Genomic DNA, 27,458 nt, shown 5'->3' with positions numbered 1-27,458 from the left:
TTCAGAATCTAAGGAATCTTCAACTCTTCAATTGCCTTACAATAGGTAATAATTCCTTTTTTGTCGAATTCCCTTTGTACTCAATTGCGTGTTTATCCAACCATTCGATTATCTCTCCTTTTTTCCATGCCGTTGTTGGCAATTTTTCTGCTAGTCTTGAATGGTAACTAGCATTATCCATGACTATGACAGAATTTTTTGGAATTAAATCCAACATTTGCTCAAAATATTCCTCAAAAACGTCAGTAGTCATTTCCTCGTGGTAATCTTTGGTTGATTTTGAGGCAAAACTTAATAATCCACCATTGACAAAACCGTATTCGTTTCCAATATGGGTTATTATGAGTCTGCGTCCTTTTCCAACGGGAATATTGTTTATTCCAGTAGATACACCTTCGATGAATGCCTGACGGGAACTTTTCACATTTGTATCAACCCATAGAAATGGTACAGTATGACCTTCATTTAACCAAGTCTCGTCCAAATAAAAAATTGTTTTCCCTTCTTTTCGATACTTTTTAATAGTTCTTAGATAATCTCGTCTCCAACATACAATGTAATCTTTTTTAATTAAAACGGATTTTCTTCTATTCTTTTGCCAACGAAATCCCATCTCTCTCAATAGTCCCCATAATTTCTTGTTGCTTATGATTGGTAACTCTTCGTTTTCTCTAATTAATGTTTGGATTTTGTCCAATGTTGGAAATTCTTTGTTAAAAAAAAATCGGTTGCCTGTAAAGTCGGTTTTACGGGCGAAGATTTTACGTGAAAACGTCTTTTTCTCGGTAGAATATTTATTGATATGAATATTATTAAATTGCACAATAGTTGTTTGCAGTTGAAACGCGCTGTTTCTTCTCAATCGACTGAATTACGATTGATTGCAGGGTGATTTAAACTAATAATTTACTTAACACTATCAACATTTGTCAATAGTATGACATAACCTATAAACTCAGTTTCTCAACTTTTGTGTCAATCTAACAATTAATCAATCAATCATAGTTTACGATAATGAAATATTAGTGTACAATTATTTACCTTTATTGTTGTAGTTGTTGTAAATGACGAATCTAAGCACTCCACATTTTCACTACAGACACAGCTGACGATACTTTAACCACACGTGTGAACTTGTATTATGACGCTTTCTCGGTTTTCCAACGCCAAGAACGCTCGAGAAAGACAGAGACACAAGCACGCACCGATTCAACGCGCCTAATTCTCTAGTGCTGCGCGCGCAGCGGACCGATCATGTTTGAGTGGGAGAGAGACGCAAGGCATTCGCCGGTCCGGCGGGCCTCTCTCTCGTTCGGTGACTCATCGTAACAGACGTGAGCGGGCGTTACACTTTTTCATGAGTGACTCCGAGCCACAACCTAATTTAAGACGTTGTCACGTCAAAAAAATGAGTGGACGCTGCATCTTATCATGTTTTTATGTATTTCTTCAATTTCCAAGGGTTTACTCCCTCCACTCTTCTTGGGAGATAAAACAGTTCCTCCTTTTCTTTCTTTTAGGAATCCATAAATTGTTGCTTCTCCAACCCCTGTCATATTTGAACACATGTTAACGATTTCACGTTAACGATTACTTAAAGGGCGTTGATGTACAAGTGCATCGTGTACATTTAATATTATATTTTTCTCTCTTAGACTGAAGGCACCTTTAAAACTACACTTAACCGGGATAAAACCTGTTGTCGACGTCATTTTTAAATGCAAATAACAAAATATCGACACCAAAAACGTAGGTAGGTAAGACATGAACAATGTACATCTACAAACTAAATGGAAGATGCAAACAATTTCTAATTTATATTATTGGCATAAGCTGTAATGTGGCATAACAACTACTTAAACTATCATTAGTGAAGTCTTATCAGTAGTTCCAGGTAATCGTTCAAAGAAGGTATTCTTTTTGTGCCAGGCGATAACTTGTATAGAAAACAATAATCACCTTTAAATTACTGTTCACATTTATTTCGTGAAACATTGAATTCTCTCGTTAGTCACCCGTGTATAATTAACAATAATCGTGTGGCATATATACCGACGTCTTTTACGCACAAAAAAGGTATAGTGAGATTAGTGGACACTTATTTTACAGAAGATTTTTTAAAAGATAATGAATTGTTGACGGCATCTTAAAATATTAATTTTTTTTTTATTTATTTCAAAACAAGTATAGGGTGACGCCTATGGTTTTTTGACCCGTTTAGGATCAATATGATGGAAAAGGATTATAAATGATTATAATGAATATAAACTATATTCATGTATAAATCTCGGAAATATAAATTGTTGAATCATCATTTTAAGTTTTATTTTACTAATCTATAACGCCGTTTACACTTTCGATCGAAGTTCTTCGGACGAAGTGCCGAAGCGAAGTTAATCGAGGCAAGGTGACTCTCTACATTATACTCGTGAAGCCGAGTAATGTAGTGGTAGTGTGACACTTCCTATTCGAACTTCGGACCCTTTGACACCAACGCGAAAAACCGACACAGAACGGAAGTAGAACGAGGTGAAGCGAAGTCTCATGAAGTACCTGTCTACACTCTCGTACTAGCTGAACTTCGATCAACTTCGCGAGTAGTATAGTGGCCGCTTATAAATAGGACACTGGTACTTAGCGTTATTAAAATATGTAGTATTTCAATACGAGCAGCGATTTATCATTTCATGTACAAAAATGTGAATATCGAGCAATAGGAACCTTGCGGGGAAATAAATTAGCGAAGTGTGTAGCATGTCCCAATTTCTTGAATTGAAAACTCTTGACGAGACTGTATTTTCAGTACTATGTCTAGAGATTATTAATTTTTATCGCTTTGAATATATATATATATATATATATATATATATATATATATATATATATATATATATATATATATTATAAGTGTTTGTACTTAAGTTTCCCTTCTCGTAGTTAATTATGTTTGGGGTTAGAATATACGTTTTTTTTTTAACCACTTCATTCACGTCTTATTCTCACATTCTTCTTCTTATGGTGCCTATCCGTTACGGATATTGGACACTAACATGGCTATTCTGACTTTGTTGACCTCTGCCCTGAAAAGTCCGGTAGTGGTTAAGTTAAACCATTTTCGCAGGTTATTCTCACATAATCTCTTTCAAAATTTTATTGGTTTTGGCTCATACTTTAGCTAAAGCGTTAATATTTTCTCAAAGGAACCAATATTTTTAACAAAACTACACACAAACATTAATTAGGTCCGGGTGAACTTATAAATATTGGCCCTTGAAATATTGAAATAGCACGTGCATCATTCATTAACCTTAAACAGTTTCTTTGTTGTCGGGATATAAGTTTAGAACTACGCCTGAGAATGCTTCGACGTTACGTGTTCTCTACTCTTCTTTATGGCTTGGAAGCGTGGACACTAAAACAAGTCCATCTGAATAAGTTGGCCGCCTTTGAATTTTGATGTTACAGAAGAATACTATGAATATCATGGATTCAAAGAATGTCAAACGTGGAAGTCACTAGAAGGATGGGAAATGAGGCGGAAATAATATTAACTATCAAAAGATGAAAACTTGAGTACTTAGGACATGTGATGAGAGGGCAAAAATACGCATTATTACAACTTATTATGCAAGGCAAAATCCTAGGAAAGCGAAATGTGGGTAGACGAAGAATATCCTGGCTTAAGAACTTTTTAGAGCGGCAGTCAACAGAGTCCGCATAGCCATGATGATTTCTAACCTTCGATAGAAGATGGAACTTAAAGAAGAAGAAGAACTTATAAAAAAGCTAAAATCTAATTTTGGTTCTCAGTTGCTAGTTGTTATTTATATATCAATATGCATTCAGACGTGATTATTTGTAGTTAAGTTATGATCGAGAAACTCATAATTTTCTGGTGAGTGTTTACTCTTTGTTTTTAATTAATTGCGATATTAAGAGATCTTTTTTTTTTTCGTTTATTTATAGAGCCAGCTCACTTTTTGCCGCTAACATTCACATACAACTCCCTTTTTGTCAACGCCAAACCACCTTTATCAATATTTTTGCCAAAGAGGCAAAGATATCGTATTTTCTACATCTAGAGAACCACCTTTTGACGTGACAACGTCTTAAATTAGGTTGTGGCTCGGAGTCACTCATGAAAAAGTGTAACGCCCGCTCACGTCTGTTACGATGAGTCACCGAACGAGAGAGAGGCTCGCCGGACCGGCGAATGCCTTGCGTCTCTCTCCCACTCAAACATGATTGGTCCGCTGCGCGCGCAGCACTAGAGAATTAGGCGCGTTGAATCGGTGAAAATCACTCAAATAGAAATTAGTTAAGTTTAAGTTTACATGTACAATGTTTTAGTAAACAAAATATATTTCTATAGTTAAAATTTGTGCAATTCTTATTTTCATTCAATTCCTTGTTCCTATTGTGCAATTTAATAATATTCATATCAATAAATATTCTACCGAGAAAAAGACGTTGTCACGTAAAATCTTCGCCCGTAAAACCGACTTTACAGGCAACCGATTTTTTTTTTTGAGAGGTTTAGCATATGTTCCTTTCAGAGGCTAGTGCCTTTGCCATAATGTAAGCGCCATATAAATTTTTGTTGTTGTTTTTGTGTGCTGTTGGTTTATTTGATTTTACCGAACTTTCTTTTAAGAATTTAAATTTTTATAAAATATTTACATGAATACTTCATTAAGTATAGCAAATATGGAAATTCCTGTTTTTTTTTTGTAACGGTAATTTAAGTAAAAGGAAATAATGGCCAATAGAATTCGTTCAGGTTGCAGTCAAATACTCATTTAATTATTATTTTTTATGTTGAGATATTACTGTTTTAATTAAAGTAATTTGCGTATTGAGTTAATTTAAATTATTTAAAGACTTCAATCTGTCTTAAGTATAAGATTATTGATGACAAAATGTGTCTTTTTTTTTATTAATATGAATTTGTTAATAAAATTTTTAAGTATTAATAAACAATTTTTCGAGGTTTATTATTTTAGTTTTGTTGAGAGACGATATAAATCTTTTTTAAAAGTATATTATTGAATATGTAACCTTTTTTACAGCTTATGGGTAAATATGTCAATTTTTATAATTTTTTGTGATAATTCTATGATATGTTTATTAAATTTTGAATTTCTTAATGAGTTTCAGGTTAAAACTCGTTGGTGCCCATTGTTTTTCTTTGTCAAACTGTTATATTTTGTTATCTAATTAATTTCTATTACTATCTATCTTTGATATACAATTTTTTTATCATCTATATGCTTACCCACCCCCAACGAAGCTCCCAAACTGAGCAACGGTGTTTTCGTTAAGTATTGTGAACGACAAGATGTTTATTATCGACTTCTGTCACCTTTTTCACCACAAGTGTCCTATACAAGACACAAACTTGGTAAAGAAGCTCGTGGATCATATGATTTTCTATTTGATGTAAAAGGGACAAAATGGATTTTGTAGAATGGACCGATAATCCCGTGCGTTCAATTTGAACAACGTGTTAGCTCGTCTGGGAATTAAAGTGGTAGTCTTAAGTCTTTTTCTAACTGTCAACTGAGTGATAGTGATATCTCGTACATTCTTCAAAGATTGTTGAAGCTCAACTCCTGTCTCCTGTGGTGTGCCGATTCCTCAAGGCACACAGGACAATAAATCGTTCGTCCCTCTCTGTCGTTACACGTCTTCGACCCGAACTTGGTCGTCGACTGTAGGTGCCGATTTCCTGGTATCGACGATAGACCCTTGAGACTGCAGACTGTATCATATTATAAGTAGGCGACCGACGGCAGTCCTGTAACTATAGCCCTCTCGTAATAATGCAATTACGTGGGGCGCCTTCACTGAAGAAGTATCCATTTGTAAAATATTCACTTACTGCACTTCGAAATGTACACACACGTCAACGTTTAAAAAACTACTGAGACGACCACCGGCAAATTCATAGAGGTCTACATTGCATAAAATATGCCCGTTACAATGTTTGCTGCATTCCCTATGCTATACAGAAGTAGGCAAATTTTACAGCATGTTGCCAATTTTTGCATAAAAATAATTATTTTTGGAAGCTCTATAATAGACAATATTTTTTTGCATTAGTTGTTTTAATTCAAAGTAATACAACATAAAATTACTAAGCATAAAATACAATTCATCGAGTCGATTTTTTTGCTCGCAAGTGTATTATATTAATTTGTAATGAAAAAGCCTGTTTTTTAAACATGTCGTTCATTTCGTGTCAATTGTTAAAAATAAATTGATAGTGATTAAAAAAAAGAGAGGCTATCTCGGTTCTTATTTGTCATAGAAACTTTTTTCTTTAGCTAGGTAGATCTTAAAGCTAGCAATCATAACCTGTAAGTTGCAAACTGCTGGTGAGTTGTTCCTGACATGACCTTTTATAACACATAGTCAGTTTAAAAAATTTACTAATTAGTGCATCAAATCGACCTTTTTTTACCCACATCCTGGGCAATTATTAGAGAAACGTCTCACAAAATAAATTAAGCTGAAGGGAGGCGTTTGTATTTACAAATAGTTGAATTTTTTGATAAAAAATTAAAACTATGGTATTAGCTATAAATTTTCTCATTAGTGATAATAGTGGTAATAGAACTAAAGAAGAATTATGGTGCCGAATCTGAAATCTTTGAGTTTTTTCCTTACTTCTAGTATTAGATTATTATTCTACGATAATCAACAATTAGTAAACAATAACACACATGCACCAAGTTCAACAGAAACATTTAAAAAACTCGCCATCATCAACCATGAAAATAAGTGAACAAATCGATATTTATAAGTTTATTATCATGCACCAGTTACGAAATTGGGCAACAGATTCAAGCGGGTACGTGGATTTCGATTTAAACGTGGTATTTAATCGCCAAGGATTTGTATGCAAGGTTATAAGTAAATGTCCTAAAATTTCATTGTGAAGAAAGTGGATTTAAAGAAATTGTGTAATGCATAGTCGTCTGGTTTTGGTTCATGAATATGTTATTGTTAAAAGAACTATTTACACTGTTTAAATTCTCTAATTAATGTATAAACAGCGATTTACAACAAACTGAAAAATTAATTATATGTATTTACTTACACAAAGTAATAAATTAGTTATAAACAACCATTAGGTCGAGATTAACGGAGAATATGCCCAGGAAAAAGAAGGTTTCATACTTCTCCTATGTTGTTTGTTTCTCGACAACATTAGTCAGCTTTTAAATGAACAAGCACACATTAATTTGCCTAGTATATGGATATGGCATCATTACCACTATCTCAGGCAGGTTTTCCAACATAATTCTGAAGATACTTCATTTGTTGAAATATTCTTGAATTTATGAAGACATGATGTAGAAGGAAAAACGTTACAATAAATTAAAAAAAAATCATTTTTATGAAGTTTACCAAGTAACGAAGAGGCCTGACAGTCGGAATGCCATTGCATGTCCTACTTCACTGATATATAAAAGATAACTTCTTTTTACTGCGTCTCCTCCCTTCGAATGTTTGCGATACAATTGACTACAGCTATGCGCGAAACAGCGGCCCGGAAGATCTCGAGCAATGTTTTGCCGAGCCAACGTCGCATGTCCTTGGGCCAAGAATTTTGTCTTCCTCATAATGACCTTTTCGTCGTAATTGTTCCTTTAATAGTCAACCGAAGTATTAAGACATATACGATGATCACTTCTTCTTTTTCTTCCTTCTTGTATGTAGGCTTTAAAGAATGTTTCTTCTTCAATATTAGCCTCCTAAATTGTTTAAATTATCGCACCATCTTTTTCTTGGTCTGCCAATACTTCTTGATCCATTTGGTGACATCCTCTGCCATTCTACTAATGTGTTTGTTTCACTCCTGTTTCCGTTTTGTCACCCATCCATTTATGTCTTCTATACTGCATGGTCTTCTTATGTTTTCGCTTCTCTCCACATCCAACAGACTTTTTCCCGATATTCCTCGGAGTATTTTTATCTCTGTTGTTTCTAGTAGTCGACTCTTTTTAGATGTGTCAGGTATTGTCTCCGCCGTGTAGGTATTATTGCTGCTTTATAGATTTTTGTTTTTGTGTGTTATCTTAGGTGTTTGTTCTTCCAGATTGTGTCATTAAGAGATTCCGCCGCTTTACTTGCTTTTAAGCTTTGTTGTTTTAATTCTTCTTCAACATCTCCGTAACTAGTTATATCTATTCCCAGATATCTAAACCTTGCTTCCTGCTTTATTATTTTCCCATCAATTTCGATTTAACATCGTATTTGGTTTTTTCTTCTGATATTTTCAGATTGTATTTCTTGGCTGTTGTATTGAAGATGTGTGTTAATCTTTGGAGCTCATCTTCTGTCTCGGCGATTAATGCTTTGTTCTATTTTTCCTCATTTTCCTCTTTGTTAATAATATTGATTATATGTATGTTTCTTTTATACAGTAGGTGCAAGACGTTTTCGACTTGGATGCGAACCAAAGCGTTTGTCAGGTCTATAAAACATAGATATGGTGGTCTATTGTACTTGATGGCCTTTTCTGTGTACTTGTGTTCTTGTCTTAGTACAAATACGGCATCTACGCAGGATCTTCCAGATCTGAATCCTCGTTGTTCATTTGATAAGTTGTTAGTTTATTAATCTTTTTTGGTTAGGACTTTTGTGGTAAGCTTAAGTGCGGTGTTCAGTATATTTATACCTCTATAATTGTTGGAGTCTTTTTTTATCTCCGTTCTGGAACATCGGTATCATTATTCTGTTTCTCCATGCGTCTGGTATCTTGCAGTGCAATATTAGTTTTTGTATAAGTTTTGTCATCTCTAGGGTTATACTTTCTCCTCCGTGTTTTAGAAGCTCGTTGGTTATTTCGTCTGGTCCTGGTGACTTTCTGCCATTTCTTTCCGTTGGTTTCTTATGAATTTCCATATTTGTTTTTATGTACCTTAGAAGTCGTTTTTCATCTTTTTATAAACTGTTCTCAGTGTTCATTTTTTGTTCTTCTTACCAACTGCTTTGTTTCATTTCGTATTCTTCAGAAGAAGAATACGATGATCACACGATGATCAATGTATTTGTCTCCCCTCCTTACTTGCCCAATTACGTTAGTTTATGCTCTTTGATCGTTGGCATCAGTTCCTTGTTTATCTGCATTCTGTTAAGATCTTCGGTGTTTGTTGTTTTGTTGTTCCAGGTTGGTCCTATAAAGGTGCATTTCAAAGACTTCGTGACGTTTTTCTAGTGAGGGGAAAGAGTCCAGCTCTTATTCGGATTTAAAGGGTTATATCTAGATCACGCCTGATGAAGCAGTTTTTCATTACGTTAAACGTCTTTCTTTTCAATTCTTGATAAGACCTCTTTAGTCTAATCGCAACTGTTATTCCATAGTGCACACAGGTATCTGATTAGTGACACCTGTTCAACGATTCTGTTAGGAATTCACACAGCTTGTGTTTGTAATTTGAGGAAAACCATAGATAGACCATTACGCTCGCTACATTCTACAATGTCATTTATAGTTTCTGTAATTCCGACAGGCTGCTGGCAAGAACGACTGAATCATCGGAATATCTTATATTATTAATTGTGTTACCATTGATTATGATTCCTGCGCTATTACCTTCAAAAGCATCTGCGAAAATGTTTACTGAGTACAGATTAAAGAAAAGTGGGGATAATATACATCCCTGTCGTCCACCTTTTTTTATGGCTATCTCAACATGTTACTATCTCTGATGCCAGTACAATTCTCGTAAGTCACCCTCATGTATATACGTTACTCTGAGTATTTCTGCTAGTTTCTGGTGTTAAACGCAATCAAAAACTTTGCGGTATTCTACAAAGCAGGCGTATATTTCCACATTTATGTTACCTGTGCAAGTATTGAGTGAGAATAGAGCTACGCTAGTTTCCACTCTGTTTCTAAAGCTGAATTAGGTGTGATCTACTTGTTGCTCACACATTTTGTGTATACGGGTGTGTGTGATAATTGTCAACAACGATTTTAATGCGTTAGACATCAAGCTTATTATGCGTGAATAGTAACATTTAGACGCATTAACTTTTTTGAGCAAGGTGACGAAAGTTGATTGAAATATAATTCAACAAAAATATATGTACTGTTTGTAAGAAAAAATTTTGATGACGTCTGATATAAATATTGGAAAGTACGGAAATATGGAGAAAATACATAAGCAATAACATTGAATAAAAAGAAAAAACATTATCTAATACCTTCCTAGAGGTCGTGATAATATCTTTGCAAATATTGACGTTATAAACATTGATATTGATACAATTATGTCAAGTTCTAGTGATTTATAAATAGACACTGTTTCGGACAAATGCTATTAGATGAAAAGAAATTGCAATTACAAATACAAGGAACGTATTATAGTTAATTGGTTGTATCTATTATTTAACTATTAACATTGTTTGTAATAGGTATTATGCTAATTATTCAATAAGTGTTTGACTATAATAATTATATAATAATAATTTGCTACGAACCATTTGCTGGTATTTCCCAACAATTCCAATGAAAAACACATTTATTACTTTTCTTTCTTCTCTTTTTCTTCTCCGTTTTTTTTTATTGCAATGCTATCTTCTATCCACTATTTAGCGATTACTATGGTAAATCTATTTGTATCAACCACTATTTTAAAAACTACGTCCAAACTAGTTTAGAGTGTAATATTTTAAGGTTACGGTATTCCTTTGTGCTTACATTTTACCTCCTTATAGGTACTGTTGCCTTGTCCACCGTTTTGTACACTGGGGTGCAAAATTAACCAGACACTCAGATTTTTTCTAAAAACTGGCGTTTAAAAAAGTTTCAAGATGTTCCCAATTGAGAATTTAATAATAAACAAAATTTAAAAGTCAAATTTATTACAACTCAAGAATGTTACACAGAAAAAACAATAAACAATTGAAAACATTTGAAAATCTGCAAAGAAACAAAAATTATTTTTTTTAATATAAACATTTTTTTATGGAAAACGATATTTAGTAGAGTGTATTACCTCCACGAGCCCAAATTACGGCTCTCATCCGATCAGGCATACTTCGGATTAAGGCAGCAAAGTCTGCTTGAGGGATTTGCTCCCATTTGTCACAAACTACTTGCTTCAAATCATTCATGGTTTCAAACCCACCATGCATGCTCTATTGAATTTAAGTCTGCACTCCTTGGGGGCACGAATCACAACTTCATCCAAGTAATCCCGTGTTATTTTTACGATGTGCGGACGAGCATTATCTTGCATCAGACGAAAGTTTTCTCCAACAAATGGGGCAAATGGCACTACATGATCTTTCAAAAATTGCTGAATATACCGTTGAGCGTTTAAATTGCTCCCTTAAATTGTAACAGGTTCTGTATGAGCCTCTAGGGAAATGCCTACCCACATTATACCACCTTCACCAAATTGAACTCTCGGAGTAAAACAACATTGCTGATAACGTTCTCCAGCTCTTCACCATATCCTAGGCCGCCCATCTAATGAGTATCTGTTAAATCTTGATTCATCCGTGAAAAGCACAGCACTCCAATCGTCAACACCCCAATTAAGATGTTCGCGAGCGAAGTCTAAACGTTGCCTCCGATGATCTGCTGTTACTAGAGGTCTCATGACAGGTATTCTGGACCTTAATCCATATTCATCTAAGCGTCTTCGAATGGTATAAACGGAAACTGTGTTTCTATGGACATCATTTAATCGTTCAACAAGTACTGGTGCTGATAATGTACGATCGCGTAACGCTTGTAACCTAAGAAAGCGATCTTCAACTTGACTTATGGTTCTTCGTCTACCTTGACCTGGCCTCCCGGTATATTGTACTGTTTTCCGAAATCTTTGTATTGAATCAAATACTATACTTCGAGAAATTCCTAAAGCATTTGCGATGTAACGAATGCTCCTCCCATCATCCTGTAAAGCAACTACTTGTGCTATTTCTTCTGGTATCATCATTTTTTGAATGCATGTTTTAAACAGGAGACAATACAAAAACCTACAGTCGAACTTATAATCAGGTACAGTATCATAATAAACTTAAATTAATACCAAGCCACTATTTTACATTAATAACAAAACGTATGTGTAAATGTATTGCTGTTCGCACAAAACATCTAAACAGGTTCAAACAAAAACGTTATCGCGAATAAGGCATAAAATAAAATTCAAACAAATTAAACAAGTTTTGATCTAAACACCAACAAAAAACAAAAAAATCTTGAGTGTTCGGTTAATTTTGCACCCCAGTGTATTTTAATTTTTTATCTAGAATCAAACTTCGAGAATATTTAATTCTTCTCATTATTTGTAACTTTAGCATCATCGCCTTCAGCGCAACTTTAATCAAGACCGTGCAAGAACTCTATAAAACAACACAAGCCTAATTAAAATGTCCAAAGGTTTTGTGGTAAACAAAGGAGTCAAACAAGGATGTTGTTTGTCTCCGACTTTATTTAATATCTACTTACAGCAAGCGCTGAAGACGCGGAAAGGAAATGTAGTGGTATTAGAATTCCTCTAAATGCCGCATAATTATACACATGCTTCGCAGACGATGAAATAGTCTTGGCTGAGAACTATGAAGATCTAGAATATATATAACCCGTAAACTTACGTTTACCTAAGTAAAGACTCTCATCAGTTTGAATTTGTCTTTCAGTTCGAACAGACGATAAAACCACATTAAGCAGAGATAAGTTTTTGCGGTAATTAAAAATCGATATTTATATTTAAATTTAAAGTTGTGTAAATATATCGGTTTAATACTTGGAATTTTAGTGTAAATAAGTGATTTACCTCCCCTAATGGGGGAGGAAAATAACATTAAGACGCAAATGTGCGAAGTGAGTGTTGCGACAAGTTCCCCAGATATGGATATGGATAAGGATATTGAAATTGGTGCGGATTCCGGCAAAACAAGGGAAGTTAAACTGTATAATATTTCCTCTAATAATTATGATTTTCATACCTGTTGCGTTTATATAGAGAAATTAAATAATCAGAACATCTCTCGTTTACATCCAATGGTGGTGGGGGAAATTTTGTATCAAAAACTTAAAATCAAAAACCTAAAGGAAATTAAATCTATAGGAAAAAATAGAGTTAAAGTCATTTTAAAATCTATTTTGGATGCAAATAATCTAGTAACACATGATAAATTAAAAGATGAAAATTTAAAAGCCTATATCCCTAACCATCTCTTGGAAATCAAGGGAATAATTCACGATGTAGATACGAGGTATGATACTGATTATTTAAAAAAACATATAGACTCTTCCGTTAAAATTACCGACATTAAAAGAATGCATAGAAAGGTAGATAAAGAAGGTAAAACAGAATACGTCCCCAGACGAAATATTATAGTTACATTTGAAGGAAATGTTTTGCCGACTCATGTCGTAGTTAATTTTGTGTATTTACCAGTAGAAAGATTTGTAGGCAGGGTAATACAGTGCTACAAGTGTTTGAAATTTGGTCACATTTCTAAGCAATGCAAGGGCACACAAGAATTTTGTATACGATGTGCAGAAATTAAAAATGATAGTCACATATGCGACACTCAAAAAACTTTTTGTATACATTGTAAAAGTAAAGATCATATTTCGATCTCCAAAAGTTGTCCCGTTTATGAGGAACAAAAAAAAATTAAAAACATTATGTTAGATCAAAAAATCTCCTTTCTAGAAGCAAAAAGATTTAAAGAATCATCTTTTTCCGAATTTGTTAGTAACAATAAATTTTCGATATTGTCAAATCTTGAAGAAAATTTTCCAAAACTACCTAACGTATCTGATGACATTATGTCATCTCATCCTACCATTCCAAGATCGTATATGAAAAAATCAACAAACTTTACTCATCCTGGACCTAGTAGGATTAATACTGAACATAATGCACTTAAAAAAAGGAAAGTTTCTACTCCCGTTTCACAATCCCCTACAGATTCCTCCACCTTTCCTTTTAGATTTGGCCCATTACAGCCCCTACCACCTAATCCCAATAAACCTAATAGTTCAATAGATGGTGAAAAAAACAAGATGGTTATTTCGTTAGTCAAATTTTTTTCTGAATTTATAAAAAATGTAAAATCATTTGAGGATGCAGAAACACTGGATAATAATTTGTTAGCTAAGGGTTTGCATACTGTTCTCGAGGATATTTTTAAAGGTACTTAAATTTATGGCTTTTAACACTAAACTTAAAATTATGCAATGGAACGCTAGATCAGCTGTTGCAAATAAAAACAGCCTACTCAATTTCCTTATTAAAGAAGATGTTGATATTGCTCTTTTAAGTGAAACCTGGTTCAAAAATAATGTTGTATATAATTTTAAAGGTTATAATATTGTTCGTCAAGATCGTGCAGACGGTTTTGCTGGTGTCGCTGTTTTGGTAAAAACGGGTATCCGTTTTGAAATATTAAAATTAAATAAAAACTTCAATAAAGAGCTGCTTGCCTGTGGTATTAAAGTTAATTACGATAATACTCACTTGAGTTTTCTCTCTGTATATAGATGTCCAAAAACCAAAACCAGAATAGAAGATTGGACAAACTTATTTTCCCAAGTGAAGCACCCTTGCATTATTGGGGGTGATATGAATGCCCACAATGCGCTGTGGGGATCATCAAAAAATGATAATATTGGCGATCAAATTGTAGAGACCCTACAGGATCTTGATTTCATTGTGATGAATAACGGTCAACCTACTTGTCAAGGAAACCCAGGACATTCAGATTCTATGATTGATATTACGGTTTGTTCCCCTTCCATTTTTACTAAGACATTTTGGACTGTAGATTCTGATACACTTGGATCAAATCACTATGTTGTAAAAATAGAATTCGAATACCCAAGAGCTGTTAATGAGACCATATATCCCAAAAGTAAATGGAATACTAAGAAAGCTAATTGGGATATGTACGCTGAAATAATTGAGAATACTTTAAATGAAAGTGGACCTATATCCCCAAATGTAGAAGAAAAATATAATCTTTTATTAGACTGTATCAATAAAGCTTCCACACAATCTATTAGCCAATATAAACCCTTTAAGTGTAAGAAACGGACTCCTTCACCATGGTGGGATGCAGAATGTGATCTAATTGTTGCAGAAAGAAAAAATTCATTAATAAAATACAAGCAAGATCCATCAGTTGAAAATTTTATTAAATGTAAACAAGCTAGTGCACACGCTAAGAAATTATTGAAATCGAAAGCCAAACAAAGCTGGGTTGATTGGTGCTCAAAATTAAATAAACAAACGTCGCCTACTTCGATTTGGAATCAAGCGAAAAGGATGAACAGGAAAAGGGTCAATGCTCCATTACCACTAGAAGATTCGTGGATAGCAGAGTTTTTCGACAAAATTGCACCACCGTATGTGAACAATCACGAAGATTTAATGTTATTCAATCCGAATTATAGTCATTTTCTCTTAAAACCGTTTACTATGGTAGAATTGGATTGTGCCCTTAGTGACCGTCCTAACACTTCTCCTGGTTATGATGAAATCAAATATATTATGCTATTTAATTTACCAAATAATGCAAAAGAGTTACTTCTAAATATTTTTAATCAGATAATTAGAGAAGGTTCTAACTTTTCGGCCTTCAAACATATTATTGTCGTTCCTATTCCCAAACCTGGGAAAAATCTAAAATTAGTTGAAGCTTACAGACCCATATCTTTATTATCTTGTGTACAAAAAACTCTAGAGAGAATACTTAAGGCTAGGCTAGAATGGTGGTTACTAGAACAGAACCTTCTACCCAAAGAACAATACGGATTCAGGAAAGGTTTTGGTACCTTGGATGCATTGGCTTCCCTAGTTGTAGACATTCAAAACAATTATTCCCGGAACAATTACTTACCGGCATTATTTCTTGATATAGAAGGTGCTTATGACTCTGTGTGTCTAACAGCACTCAAAGAAAAAATGACAAGAATATTTCAAATTCCAGCTCAATTTGCTGATAGTATTGTTAATCTTTATTCAAACAGATTAGTTTATGTAAGAAAAGAACAAATGCTCATAGGCCCCAGAATCGTAAACAAAGGATTACCTCAGGGTTCTGTATTGAGTCCTATCCTGTTTAATTTGTACGTAGCGGATTTGTACAATATTAAAATAAACAACATACCATTCAACCTCATACAATACGCAGATGATTTCTGCATTTACACAGAACACAAAGAATATAAACAAGCAATCAAAAACTTGGATAGTATTTATCAACTACTTCAAAAATGGCTTGATAAAAACAATTTTGAATTATCTTGTAATAAATCACAGGTTTGCATTTTTACCAGACATTATAAACCTAATGATCAAATAATTAAATTAGGAAAACATCAATATCCACTAAAAAATAAGGTCAAATATTTAGGTATGACACTTGACAAACATTTGACTTGGAAGGATCACATTGAGGATATGTTAAACAAATGCAACAAGGGAATAAATTTTCTTAAATCGATTAATAAAACGTGGTGGGGTGCTGATGTAGACGTAAATTTATTATTCTACAGAGCGTATATTCGCTCTATTTTGGATTACGGAAGCATATTCTATGGATCAGCCAGTAATGCATTGCTAAATAAAATTAACGTAATACACAATTCAGCTCTACGCACATGTTTAGGTGCTATGAAGTCCACACCAATTCAACCCTTGTATTTGGAAGCCTTGGAACCGCCTTTAAATATCAGACGAAACTTCCTGACCGAAAAATTTCTGGTAAAGACATATATAAAAAATCAACCGTTATACACAAAGCTCATCACTCTGAATTGCTATGATTTGTCTACTAAATACTGGGAAAAAAAGAAATCGCCTTTAGTCTGCGAAGCTCTGCAACATAATATGGAAGCATTAAAAGAGATAGATAAAGCTACGTATACACTTCAAAACATCTCATATGCAACATATCATGGTTCAAATGCAGATATCATGGTACCAAAATATAGTGACAGTATACACATAAATAGAAAGATTATTCACTCAATATTATCAGAATTCGAAAACTCCGTTGTTATATATACCGATGCCTCCAAATCATCAAACGGTACTGGATGCGCTTTTTTTATTCCATTGGAACGAATAGAACGCACATTTAAGTTGAACTCCCAGATCTCTATTTTTACAGCAGAAGCTCTTGCAATATATGAGGCCTTACTTTATGCAACAGAAAGTAACTCGGACCATATAGTGATATTATCAGATTCTTTATCAGTTTTGACCTCTATTGGGAAACCGGGATTGCCAAATACGTACAGTTGCCCTTATATTTACAAAATTAAGGATATCAAACAAAAGTTAGTAACAAGGGGCAAAAATGTACTTTTTGTTTGGATTAAAGCACATATAGGTTTGGAAAATAACGAACATGTAGACCAATTAGCAAGAGAAAGTATTATGTCTGGTAGAGAAACTTCGTATAAAATCACGGCTTGCGACTTTCTGGCTTCCTTAAAATTAAGATTATACCAAAGGTGGGATAATATATGGAAGGAATATTCCATTGTTAGCCCAAATAGATACACTTCTCTTCAAACAGATATTCCTAAAACTCCTTGGTATAAGTTTTTTAATGTACCTAGAAAATATGTTACCACGATCATAAGACTGAGATTTGGGCACGCTTGTTACCCCAAACATTTATTTAAACTTAAGGTTTTAGATAATGATCAATGTGAATTTTGTACAGAAGAAGGAAACCTAGATCATATATTTTTCAGTTGCCCCAGAAATATTATAACTTCATCCAGATTAATAAATAATTTACACAAACACAACATATTAGCCCCTTGGAACCTTCAGTACCTATTATCATTAGACTCGAGAGCAGTGTATGATTTATTAGTTATGTTTTTAAAAGATAGTAAAATAACCATGTGAATAATTATACATTAGTTAATAACGTAACCTTTGTCTCTAACCCAATTGTTTAAATTCCTTTCTTACCGTGGCCTAGTGTTGTATGTTTAAAAAAAAAAAATGCCTTGATGGGCCCCTAGGCGAGAAGAGAGTGACCCTGTTTACCTGTTTTGTATATTTATTTTAATTTTAATATAAACTCAGACAATCTTTCTTTTACCATGTTGAGTCTGGCTGAATGACTAAAAGTCTATGCCAAAAAAAAAAAAAAAAAAAAAAAAAAAAAAAAAAAAAAAAAAAAAAAAAAAAAAAAAAAAAAAAAGACTCTCATAAATCAGGGATCGAAAATACTTTTACCCATTACTGTGTCAGAAGTAAGAGCAGCTTTAAAGGAAATGAAGAACCATCGATTACCTGGTGATGATGGACTCGTTATTGAGTCAATAAAAGCAGGAGGAGAAATACTATAAAAAACAGTAAGCGAACTGTTTAATAAATGCTTACATGCATGTACGATCCCAAAAGATTGGAACAATGCAGTGATAGTCTTGTTACACAAAAAAGGCGATATTACTAAATTAGAAAATTATAGACCCATCAGCCTCTTGACACATAATGTACAAACTCTTTATGAAAATCTTAACAAAGAGACTAACACCTAAACTTGATTTCTATCAGCCCAAGGAACAGGCAGGCTTCAGGGCAGGATATGGCACAAATGACCAATGCATACCATAAAGATCTTAATAGAAAAGTGCATCGAGTAGAACATACCACTGGTTCTTGCATTTGTCGATTAGAAGAAGGCTTTTGATTGTGTAGAGTTTGAAACAGTACTGGAAGCCCTAAATCAAAGCCGAATAGATTATAGGTACACGACACCAATCAAAAACATCTACGAGAACTCTGCATCAAGTATACGACTACACGAAGACACAAACGAAGAGTTTGAGGAAAAAGATACGGTAAATGACTCTTGGGAAGTCAACAGCAAAATTGTGGTACGAGTTGCAAAGGAAGTGCTAGGAAAAACATCTGGAAAAGGACCTCCTAGGGACAAAGAAACTTAACGATGAAATGCAACAGCAGGTTAGGAAGAAGAAAGAGGCTAGAAGGAGGTACGACAGATCTAAAAGAGAGGAAGATAAGGCGAAGAACGTTATATATACAGGGTAGTAGAGAACGAAGCAAAGCGCGCTGTAGGTAATCCTCAGGAAAGATGGTCTTCACAGCTGTATGAAACATCCGAGCTGGAAACACTCGAGGGGATGAAAAGGTTATACAGCATTATTAAAGCAAGGGACAAGTGATCAAAGGTGTTGACTCACGTCCAGCATATCAAGAGTGCAGATGCAAGGATGTTACGAGCCGATGTTGAAATAAAGCAAAGATGGCTTGAGTACTTTAGAAAATTCCTAAATGAAGACACCAGAGGAGTACGGAGGATGCGGAATCTCAAATGATAATGTAATGCCGGGGATAATGAGGGATGAGGTTGTCGAGGCGTTAAATAGGATGAATAATGAAAAGGCAGTAGGACCTGATGGAATACCTGTGGAAATTTGGAAGGTTCTAGGAGAGGAAGGGGTTGATCTTTTGTGGCAAATGGTGAGTAGGATATATGAAGAAGAAAGGATACCCAATGCATGGAGAGAGAGTGTATTATTGTATAAAGATAAAGGAGACATTCAGGACTTTAAAAACTAGTTAATGTCGCACACAATGAAAATTTTAGAGGGAACTGTAGAGCGAAGGTTAAGGTGAGATATATCGATAGGAGAAGAAGAGTTTATGCTAGGAAGAAGGAGAATGAATGCATTGTTTGCTTTGAGGCAGTTGATCGAGAAATACGGCGAGAGAAAAAAAGAGAACTATTTTGGTATTTATAGATCTTAAGAAGGTGTACAATTTCTAGACAAGAGCTACGTAGATGTATGGGAGAGAAATGTGTTTATACAGAAATACAACCTTGGCTGTTGCAGTAAAGTGCACAAAAGAGACGTCGGCAAAGGCTTAGTGGGAGATATTGAATTGAAGAAAAACATGAAAAGAATAGAAGAAAAAAGCAGAAAAGAAGAAAATCTAAAAAAAATTTACTAAATAATAATTACTGTATCTCATGAGATCAAAAGGTCGAAATGAGCATAAAACGGTAGCAAATTATTTTAGCTGTAACGATTCCTATTCGTATATTTTTTGCTAGTTATTTTATACTTTTATTAATATAATAACGTTCTTTTTGCATTAGAAAATTAATTTTAAGTCAAGAAAAACATGTTGAAATACTGCAAGGAGAAATATTTTAGGAAGTGTACGAGTACGAGTAATTAGAAAAATACACAATAGATAAGCACCAATATAATAACGATGGATATCCTTGTTTCTATTTAATGAGGTGTTGGTTGGATTTATTCTAATTTGGTGTCAAAAACACCATTATAAAGCATTTTAAATTCAAACTACTTGAAATTTTTTATATTAAGGATGTTATAAAAGTCTCATATCTAATGGATAAAAGTATTTAGCTGTCGATCAGGTCTTTTATGTGAATTAAATAGAGTTTTAATGGCACGTTACGTGCTATCATTAACAAAAAACGAAATAATTAACACGATGGTGGATTTTAGGTAATGAAACAATTGGGTTAGGTGCATAGTAGGAATATATTTAATGAGATATATCTAATGATTCACAGAAGATTCTTCACACCAAATTAGTTTTGTATTTATATGTTTCTTTTTACTGATTCTTCAATTAAGGAATTTACTTAATATTAGTCTCTTTGTTGATATTACTGGATGATATGCTTCTTCTAGTTTCATGACCGTTATCGATCGTTGGATATCATGTTGGCTACCATATTCGCTATCGTGACTTTACTGACAGTAGCTCTAAATAATGATGTAGTCGATTTTCCTTAGCATTGTCTTAGATTTTTCAGCCTTGATGTTCTTCTTTTACCAAGACCACGTTAACCTTTAAATCCTTTCTTAAATGATCAGATGCAAAAGTTTATATTTTTCAGGTTGTCTCATAATGTGACCGAATTATTTCAGCTTACTTACTCTTTATTGACCATTTGTGTTGTTTGGTTCAGCCGTCGAAGGACATCCTCATTTCTATCGACCTAGCTTTCTATTTGACCCAGCTTATTCTTATTAGTCGTCTGTATCAAAGGCTTCCAAGAAGCAAAGTCTCACTTAAATGGCGCTTCCGGTTTTCTACGGGAAAGGAGTGAAAAATTCTCGTTTTTCGTCCATATATGGAACTGTTAAAAGTAATATAGAAGTAAGAAGAGTTTTACTTATTTTTTGTTGACGTTAATTTGCTGGCTATCGCCAATCAACGGGCGATTTTTCTAAAAAGAATAAACATGGTATGATGAGAAGCCGTGTGATATACGCAAGATTACTGCTGGTCACAGTGTCAGCTCGATTAGCTAGAGGCTGTCCGCAGGGAAGACTCGTACGTACCTCCTCCCTTGTAAAATCTGGTCATAGATAAGCTGATAGCTAGACTCGGCAACGACAGACATCATGTCCTCGGCTATGCGGACGACATGGTCATCTTGGCAGACGGCAAATTTAATGGAACAGTAAGGGATCGAATGCAATAGGCGTTCTCTATAGTTATAGAATGAACGTCAAATGTAGGGCAAACATCATCAACTAGCCTATATTTGTTCACTGCTGAACGTAGGCCTCCCTTAAAATGTTTCACCGATTTGGTTCTTGAGCTTCTTGCATCCAGTTTGTGGTGATTCGCTTTATATTATCCGTTCATCTAGTCGGTGGTCGTCCTCTTTTTCGATATGCCTCTTGTCTTGGTTGCCATTAAAGAATCTTTCTGGTCCATTTATCATCCGTGAATCTGGCAACATGCCCAGGCCAAGCCCATTTAGCCCATTTTTTCGACTGCATCCGTGACTCCTGTTCTTCTTCTTATTTCTAGGTTTGGTACTTTATCTCTAATGGTAATACCTAACATTGATATCTAACATTGATTGATACCATAGCGTGTTGTGTAACTCTTATTTTATTTGTTATTTTTTTTGTCAGATTATGTTTCTTCACCATATGTAAGGACCGGTAAAACACATTGGTTAAAAACCTTTATTTTTAAACAAACTGGAATATTGTTCGATCTACCAAAAGCGTGAGACCGATCCTTCTTTGTATTTCAGTTGTCTGATTATCTCGGCCTAAGCGAATCTCATGCTCTAGATATTTGTAAGCTATTAATTGGTGAATGCTATGGCTTTCAATCTGAATTTTCTCGCTGAAGGGCAAACATAAGCTCCCAGAAATCCTAAATCATGAAATTTACCAGAAGGCGAAATTTAGACGGATTAGACCCTCTAAACCTAAATATTACACATCTAAATCTGGTGAGTGAAGTAAAGTATCTTGGAGTAATATTAGAATCGAGAGTTAATTGAAATTAGTAGATAGAACGAGCAGCAACTGCGGTAATGATAGCTAAACGCACTCATGGAAAAATGTTGGGTTTAAAACCTGACATGTTATATTGGATTCATAACATATACATCATAACATTACGTTACATATTATACATCAGTAGTATGGTGGCCAAAATAGCTGCAAAAAAGCACTATTCAGCTATGGAGGCCTTACTGGACCTTCCCCTTTACACATGATTAGAAACATAATCATGTGTCATCACCCTTTTCCGAACTGGTGTCAACAAAATTAGTATAGCCAATGTGATAGCCAACGCGCGATAATCGAGCAGGGCACAAGAAAATAAAAGGGAATGAGATATTAAAGACTGTAATAAAACCGGAGCAACATCTTGGTCAGATCAGAATAAACAACCATCAATAATGAAATTTGGAATGAAATCAAGGGATAATGATTTCTTACTATCTATTATATCTTTCGAAGTGGACATTTGGTGACGAGAGGGATGGGAAAGAGGAAAGACTCAAATGAACCCAGACTGCGGGTTTTTCCTGGTACACAATTAGATCTACAACTACAGAATGATCAGGTGCGGGGATATTCAGAAGTGGGGGAAATTTAAACATTTCTATTTTGACACCTGCATGCAATTGGACTGTTTTATGGAGACTCAAGCTAGAAACTCTGTTGTAGGGGACTTAAAACAATCATATCTTGCATGACTGTGAGGCATTAGATTGTAGGCGGCAAATAATTTTTGGATACTACCGATTTTCTCCAAAAATATGTGATAGCCGTTCTCTAGACCTGTACAAGCTGCTACAGAATCTTTATTAATATTTGGTTTTCAAATTAATCACAATACAGAGTTACAAAATCCTGGAATGGGTATCATGAGTGAATGGAAGATGTGCATTGCGCTAACTGGCTGTAGTATGACTGGTTTACAACAGACGGCTTCCAAAATAGACGTACTGGCTACAAAATCGTGTAAGAGTAAAGAGCAGAAAGACATTCGTGCACAATATAGTACCATATATTACTATACTGCAGTAGCAATTAGTGAGCTTTATCAGAAAACAAGTGAAAAATGTGCATCAAGGAGATGAAATTGTTAAAAGCGATGAAAGAAAAGGTGCAAAGAAAAGGATAAACACAAAATCAACTTACTTACTTTCGATATCCATACAAGTCTTTAAGAGTTTTAGCCTTCCTGCATATGTCTCCCCACGCTTTGTGGTCCAATAGAGTTCTATCCAATGTTTCAGATACATTGAGCTTCTGCAGATCACTTTTGATGTTGTCAACTGAACGATCCAGTGGACGTTTTCCAACTGGCATTGTTACAGCTATACTTCTGGTAGCTCTCTTATTACCTCTTCTCAATACATGATATATCCATGCAAGTATCCATGAAAGAAAATAATGGAAACAACTAAAAGGATCGAGACGTGTTACCAAGAAATTGGAAAGCTTTATTTGACATTTTGGACTATAGTTCAGAAGCAAGGTCGTAAATGCCATTTACGACCTGGAATCCTAAACGTCAAGTAAATTCGGTTAATTTCGATAAGGTATTATTTAAAATACTAAAATAAAAGTGAAATACCACAAAAAATATGTTCAGAAAATATAAGAAAATCTTGTACAGAATACGCAAAAAATAAATAAAAGGTTGCAGGAAGACATTAAGCCAAATACAGAGGTGGGAGCAACGATATATAGATATTGTCAACATCTTCCAGAATTTTCATTTATAAGATTTGTTTTAATTGGGAATAAGCTACAATTAAAGTTTAAAATAAGTTTATTGACGTTTCAATTTCCACTTCGGAAACCGTTCTCAAAATACAACACATTATTAAATTAAACAAATTTTGTTTTTTGTTACTTACTGAAAAATTCTTTTAATAATTGTAAGTTTATCTGACTCCTTCATATTGACAATTCAGACATATATTATACATTTTAAAGTAGACGACTTTAAAATGATATTGCCAATATTGCTGAGTTGCGCTCCTGGGACGACTTTATTGTAAGATAGTTAATTCGATTACATGAACGCAACTTTAAACATATCTTAAACTTAAATTGTGGCTTATTCACAATTAAAATAGTAATAGTTTCAGAACAATAATAAGATATGGTTGTAGGAGAAACTTTTGTTAAATTGTGAAAACAAAGAAAGACTACGAACAAAAAAAAAATAAATGTGTTACATAAAAAAATGATTTTTCCCTTCTAGCTTGAGAACTTTTCATTTTACTCTCCATATAAAAAAAAGCTCAAAGGAAGATTTTAAGATAACTACTGACGATATCCGAACTTTGATCATAGAGAAGAAAAGAAAAGCATAAAAGTTTTATTACCCTAATAATACAGTTGAATCAACAGTATTTTTATACAAAATTTTTTTATTCCTCATCTACCAAGAAACTTCGTTGTTGGTATTGACGCATCTTATTCAACCTTTGCCTTCTATTAGTTAATATTGATAATTAACCTCATTATTAATGTAATGTCCTCTACTTTTAATTTGCAAAGTAATGTAATATATTTTTGGTAATGTTACACAGTATCTAGCTGTTTACTTTTTGGCGATAAATAGTAGAGGTATGGGAAAATTATTATTTCCTAATTTGTTTATTCATTATAATTGATTGGTTTTTTTTATAATTTTTACAGTGAATAGCTTGTTGATATATTTGATTAAATTATATTGAACTTGATTAGTTTTTTTTTTCATATACAGTGAGTAAGCTTGTTGGAATAATTTCTGGTACAGAAATTTCCATGTTTTTTAAACTCGAAAGACCATAATAAATATGTTGTTTATTTAAACTCCATATTGAATTCTAGCCGAATTTTATCCTTATCACTTTTAAATGATAGTTTAAATAACTTGTATACACTTTAAGGTATTCACCTTAATTTGTAACCTTCGGTGAGTCTTAGCTCTTGGCCTGTATTCAGACCTACTGTGACCTACAACTGCTCTTGTGCCATCTCCTTCTGGGTCTTCCTTTCCTTCGTTTTCCAGCAGGTTCCATTCCTCTGAACTTAACCTTTTTGTCCATATGAGCGTTATTACCTAATGTATTCTTTTACACCTGTCTATGCCTCCGTTCTTGAATAGTTCAGCTATAATTTCGTCCTGGAGCTTTGTTATTTTTAAGTTTCACGTTCTGTCCCACTTCTTCATAATTTTTATGAGACTTCTGTTGTGTAATATGTTGTTTCACTATTTTTACTTTCGTCGTCAAAGTTTGTACTTTTCTCAAAGTATTTTCTCCATGTTTATTTACCTTTTTACTTCTTTTATAATAATCGTCCTTGTCTTTACATGACATTAAACTTAGTTCAAATCGATAAGTGGTTTATTTTATTCTTTTGTAGAATGTTTTGCTGTCTAGTCTGCTTTTGTGTTTCAGGATTTCAAAGCGTCTCTTTTCTTTGTATTGCAAGGAATTCAAGATTAACCCTTAACCTTAACTGGTATAATTTAAAATACATCATAATGTACTTATAGGTTGTCTACGCCTCTTACCGTTTTCCCTACCTTTCTATAATGTACTCTTCGAGATTCTAAAAATAAAATAATAATACTGACACTAACACGTCAGTTCTTTCTATAAACTTAAAAATCTGTCGAAGCCGTCGCGCAGACGGAGTATACCATTTACGTTACTGTTCAAAAAAAGTGATTTTACATATTTTTTATACAAGGTAATTATTTTATTTTATAATGAAAAACATTTGTATCTGTAAATTGTTTGTTTTTACAGTATCTGCTGAATAATGGAAATTGGATCGTCAAGAAAACGCATACGTTCTGATGATCCGAATTTTGAATCGGTTGCAGAGCAATGGCTGGAGGAATGTGATAGTGATAGCGATAAAGATTTAGACCACGTGAGTGAGAGTGAACATTTTAGTGACTCTGAACCATCAGCAGATAATGACGAATCCGATAATGATATAGGTAATGAAGACGATATACCTGCATCTGGAACATTTGTGGAAACAAATGGATTTGAATGGCGCAAAAACCAACCACCCAACCAGATTTTGTGGACACGTGATCTCCACCCCAATTTTCTTTTGGGATATTTCGGTCTGACAATGTTTTAGCAACGTAGTTTATGCGATCTTTTTTAATATTCACATATTTCAAGAAAAATGTCTGGCATACCTGAACTTTTTTCTTGCCGAGTCTTTTGGACAAAAGTAGTGTACGGAAAAGTAACGCCCCTTGAACTGCTCGTTCTGTTGTCGATCTTTACCTTTCAATTGGAACTACTGACATGTAATGACACAATTTGATATCCTGTTCCGACTTCACATTATTTTCAAAAATTTTATTTCGAATGGCTCGAATGTCACTTTCAACAATGCTATTGCAGCGATAAGTAGGGCCATTATGTTCGCAAACTCTTGTAAAGTTTTCCAAATGAGGATCGCTATCACGATATCTAAAACAAAAAATGGGTTAGGTAACGAACATCTTAATATATTTTTTACTGTTAGCTTTGCCTTTGCAATTTCTGCCTCTTGGTCTCACTTTTCTATTTTTCCTATTTCCTATACTAAATCCACAAGGAAAATAATTCCTGTAGCTGGCTGTATACCACGTTTTCCTATACTAATTTTTAACACACTTGCTTCCATTGTTAAAACTTAATACAATTATGTTTAACAACTGCTTAATACGTAATTCATAAACAACATAACATAACCTCTTAATCCGTTCCCCCTTAATTCCGACAACGTGATTAAGGTAACACAGTCCTCTCGTTTTTAATTTACAAACTACTACCATAGGAAAAGAAGTATACTTCTTTGTTTGTGCTACTACTATAAAACGAAGCCCGAAACAGCATAAAGAAACCTGATATAAGTACGCACAATATTATGAATTTACATCATAGATGGCGAATTAATTATTTAAGGATATATTGGGTTTTGCTTGAAATTTGGATTTATCGGGATTTGCTCGAACTTGTCAACTTTGTACATCATTTTAAAGGGAAAATATCGGTTTTTGTTGGAATTTTATATTCTAGAAACAGAGAGGGCTACTTAATTCATTCTTCTTACTAAAAATTCAAAAAATGGATTTATCGGTTCTTGCATGTATGCTCCTCAATTATTG

At 34.0% G+C, this 27,458-nt stretch overlaps 1 protein-coding gene across 1 annotated transcript; it reads left to right on the top strand.

Moving 5' to 3' along the window:
* Positions 1-14,186: 14,186 nt before the first annotated feature.
* LOC140435733 (uncharacterized) lies at positions 14,187-18,955 on the top strand. The gene is made up of 3 exons (XM_072524453.1): positions 14,187-15,063; positions 15,601-16,108; positions 18,802-18,955. Exons 1-3 carry the CDS (start codon positions 14,187-14,189, stop codon positions 18,953-18,955), a joined length of 1,539 nt encoding a protein of 512 aa, XP_072380554.1.
* The last annotated feature ends 8,503 nt before the right edge of the window (positions 18,956-27,458 follow it).

This window comes from Diabrotica undecimpunctata, chromosome 3, assembly GCF_040954645.1.
Source record: "Diabrotica undecimpunctata isolate CICGRU chromosome 3, icDiaUnde3, whole genome shotgun sequence".
NCBI classification, from domain to species: domain Eukaryota; kingdom Metazoa; phylum Arthropoda; class Insecta; order Coleoptera; family Chrysomelidae; genus Diabrotica; species Diabrotica undecimpunctata.
Note: the sequence above shows the minus strand (reverse complement) of the source record. Positions and strands in the feature narration are given on the sequence as shown.

Excerpts from the sequence above, each read along its gene's own strand:
- LOC140435733 (XM_072524453.1), top strand. The coding sequence starts at position 14,187 with ATGGCTTTTAACACTAAACTTAAAATTATGCAATGGAACGCTAGATCA. Across the intron at positions 15,064-15,600 it reads CCAATATAAACCCTTTAAGT|GTTCTAACTTTTCGGCCTTC; the intron begins GTAAGAAACGGA and ends TAATTAGAGAAG. Across the intron at positions 16,109-18,801 it reads AGTCCTATCCTGTTTAATTT|TATACGACTACACGAAGACA; the intron begins GTACGTAGCGGA and ends CTCTGCATCAAG.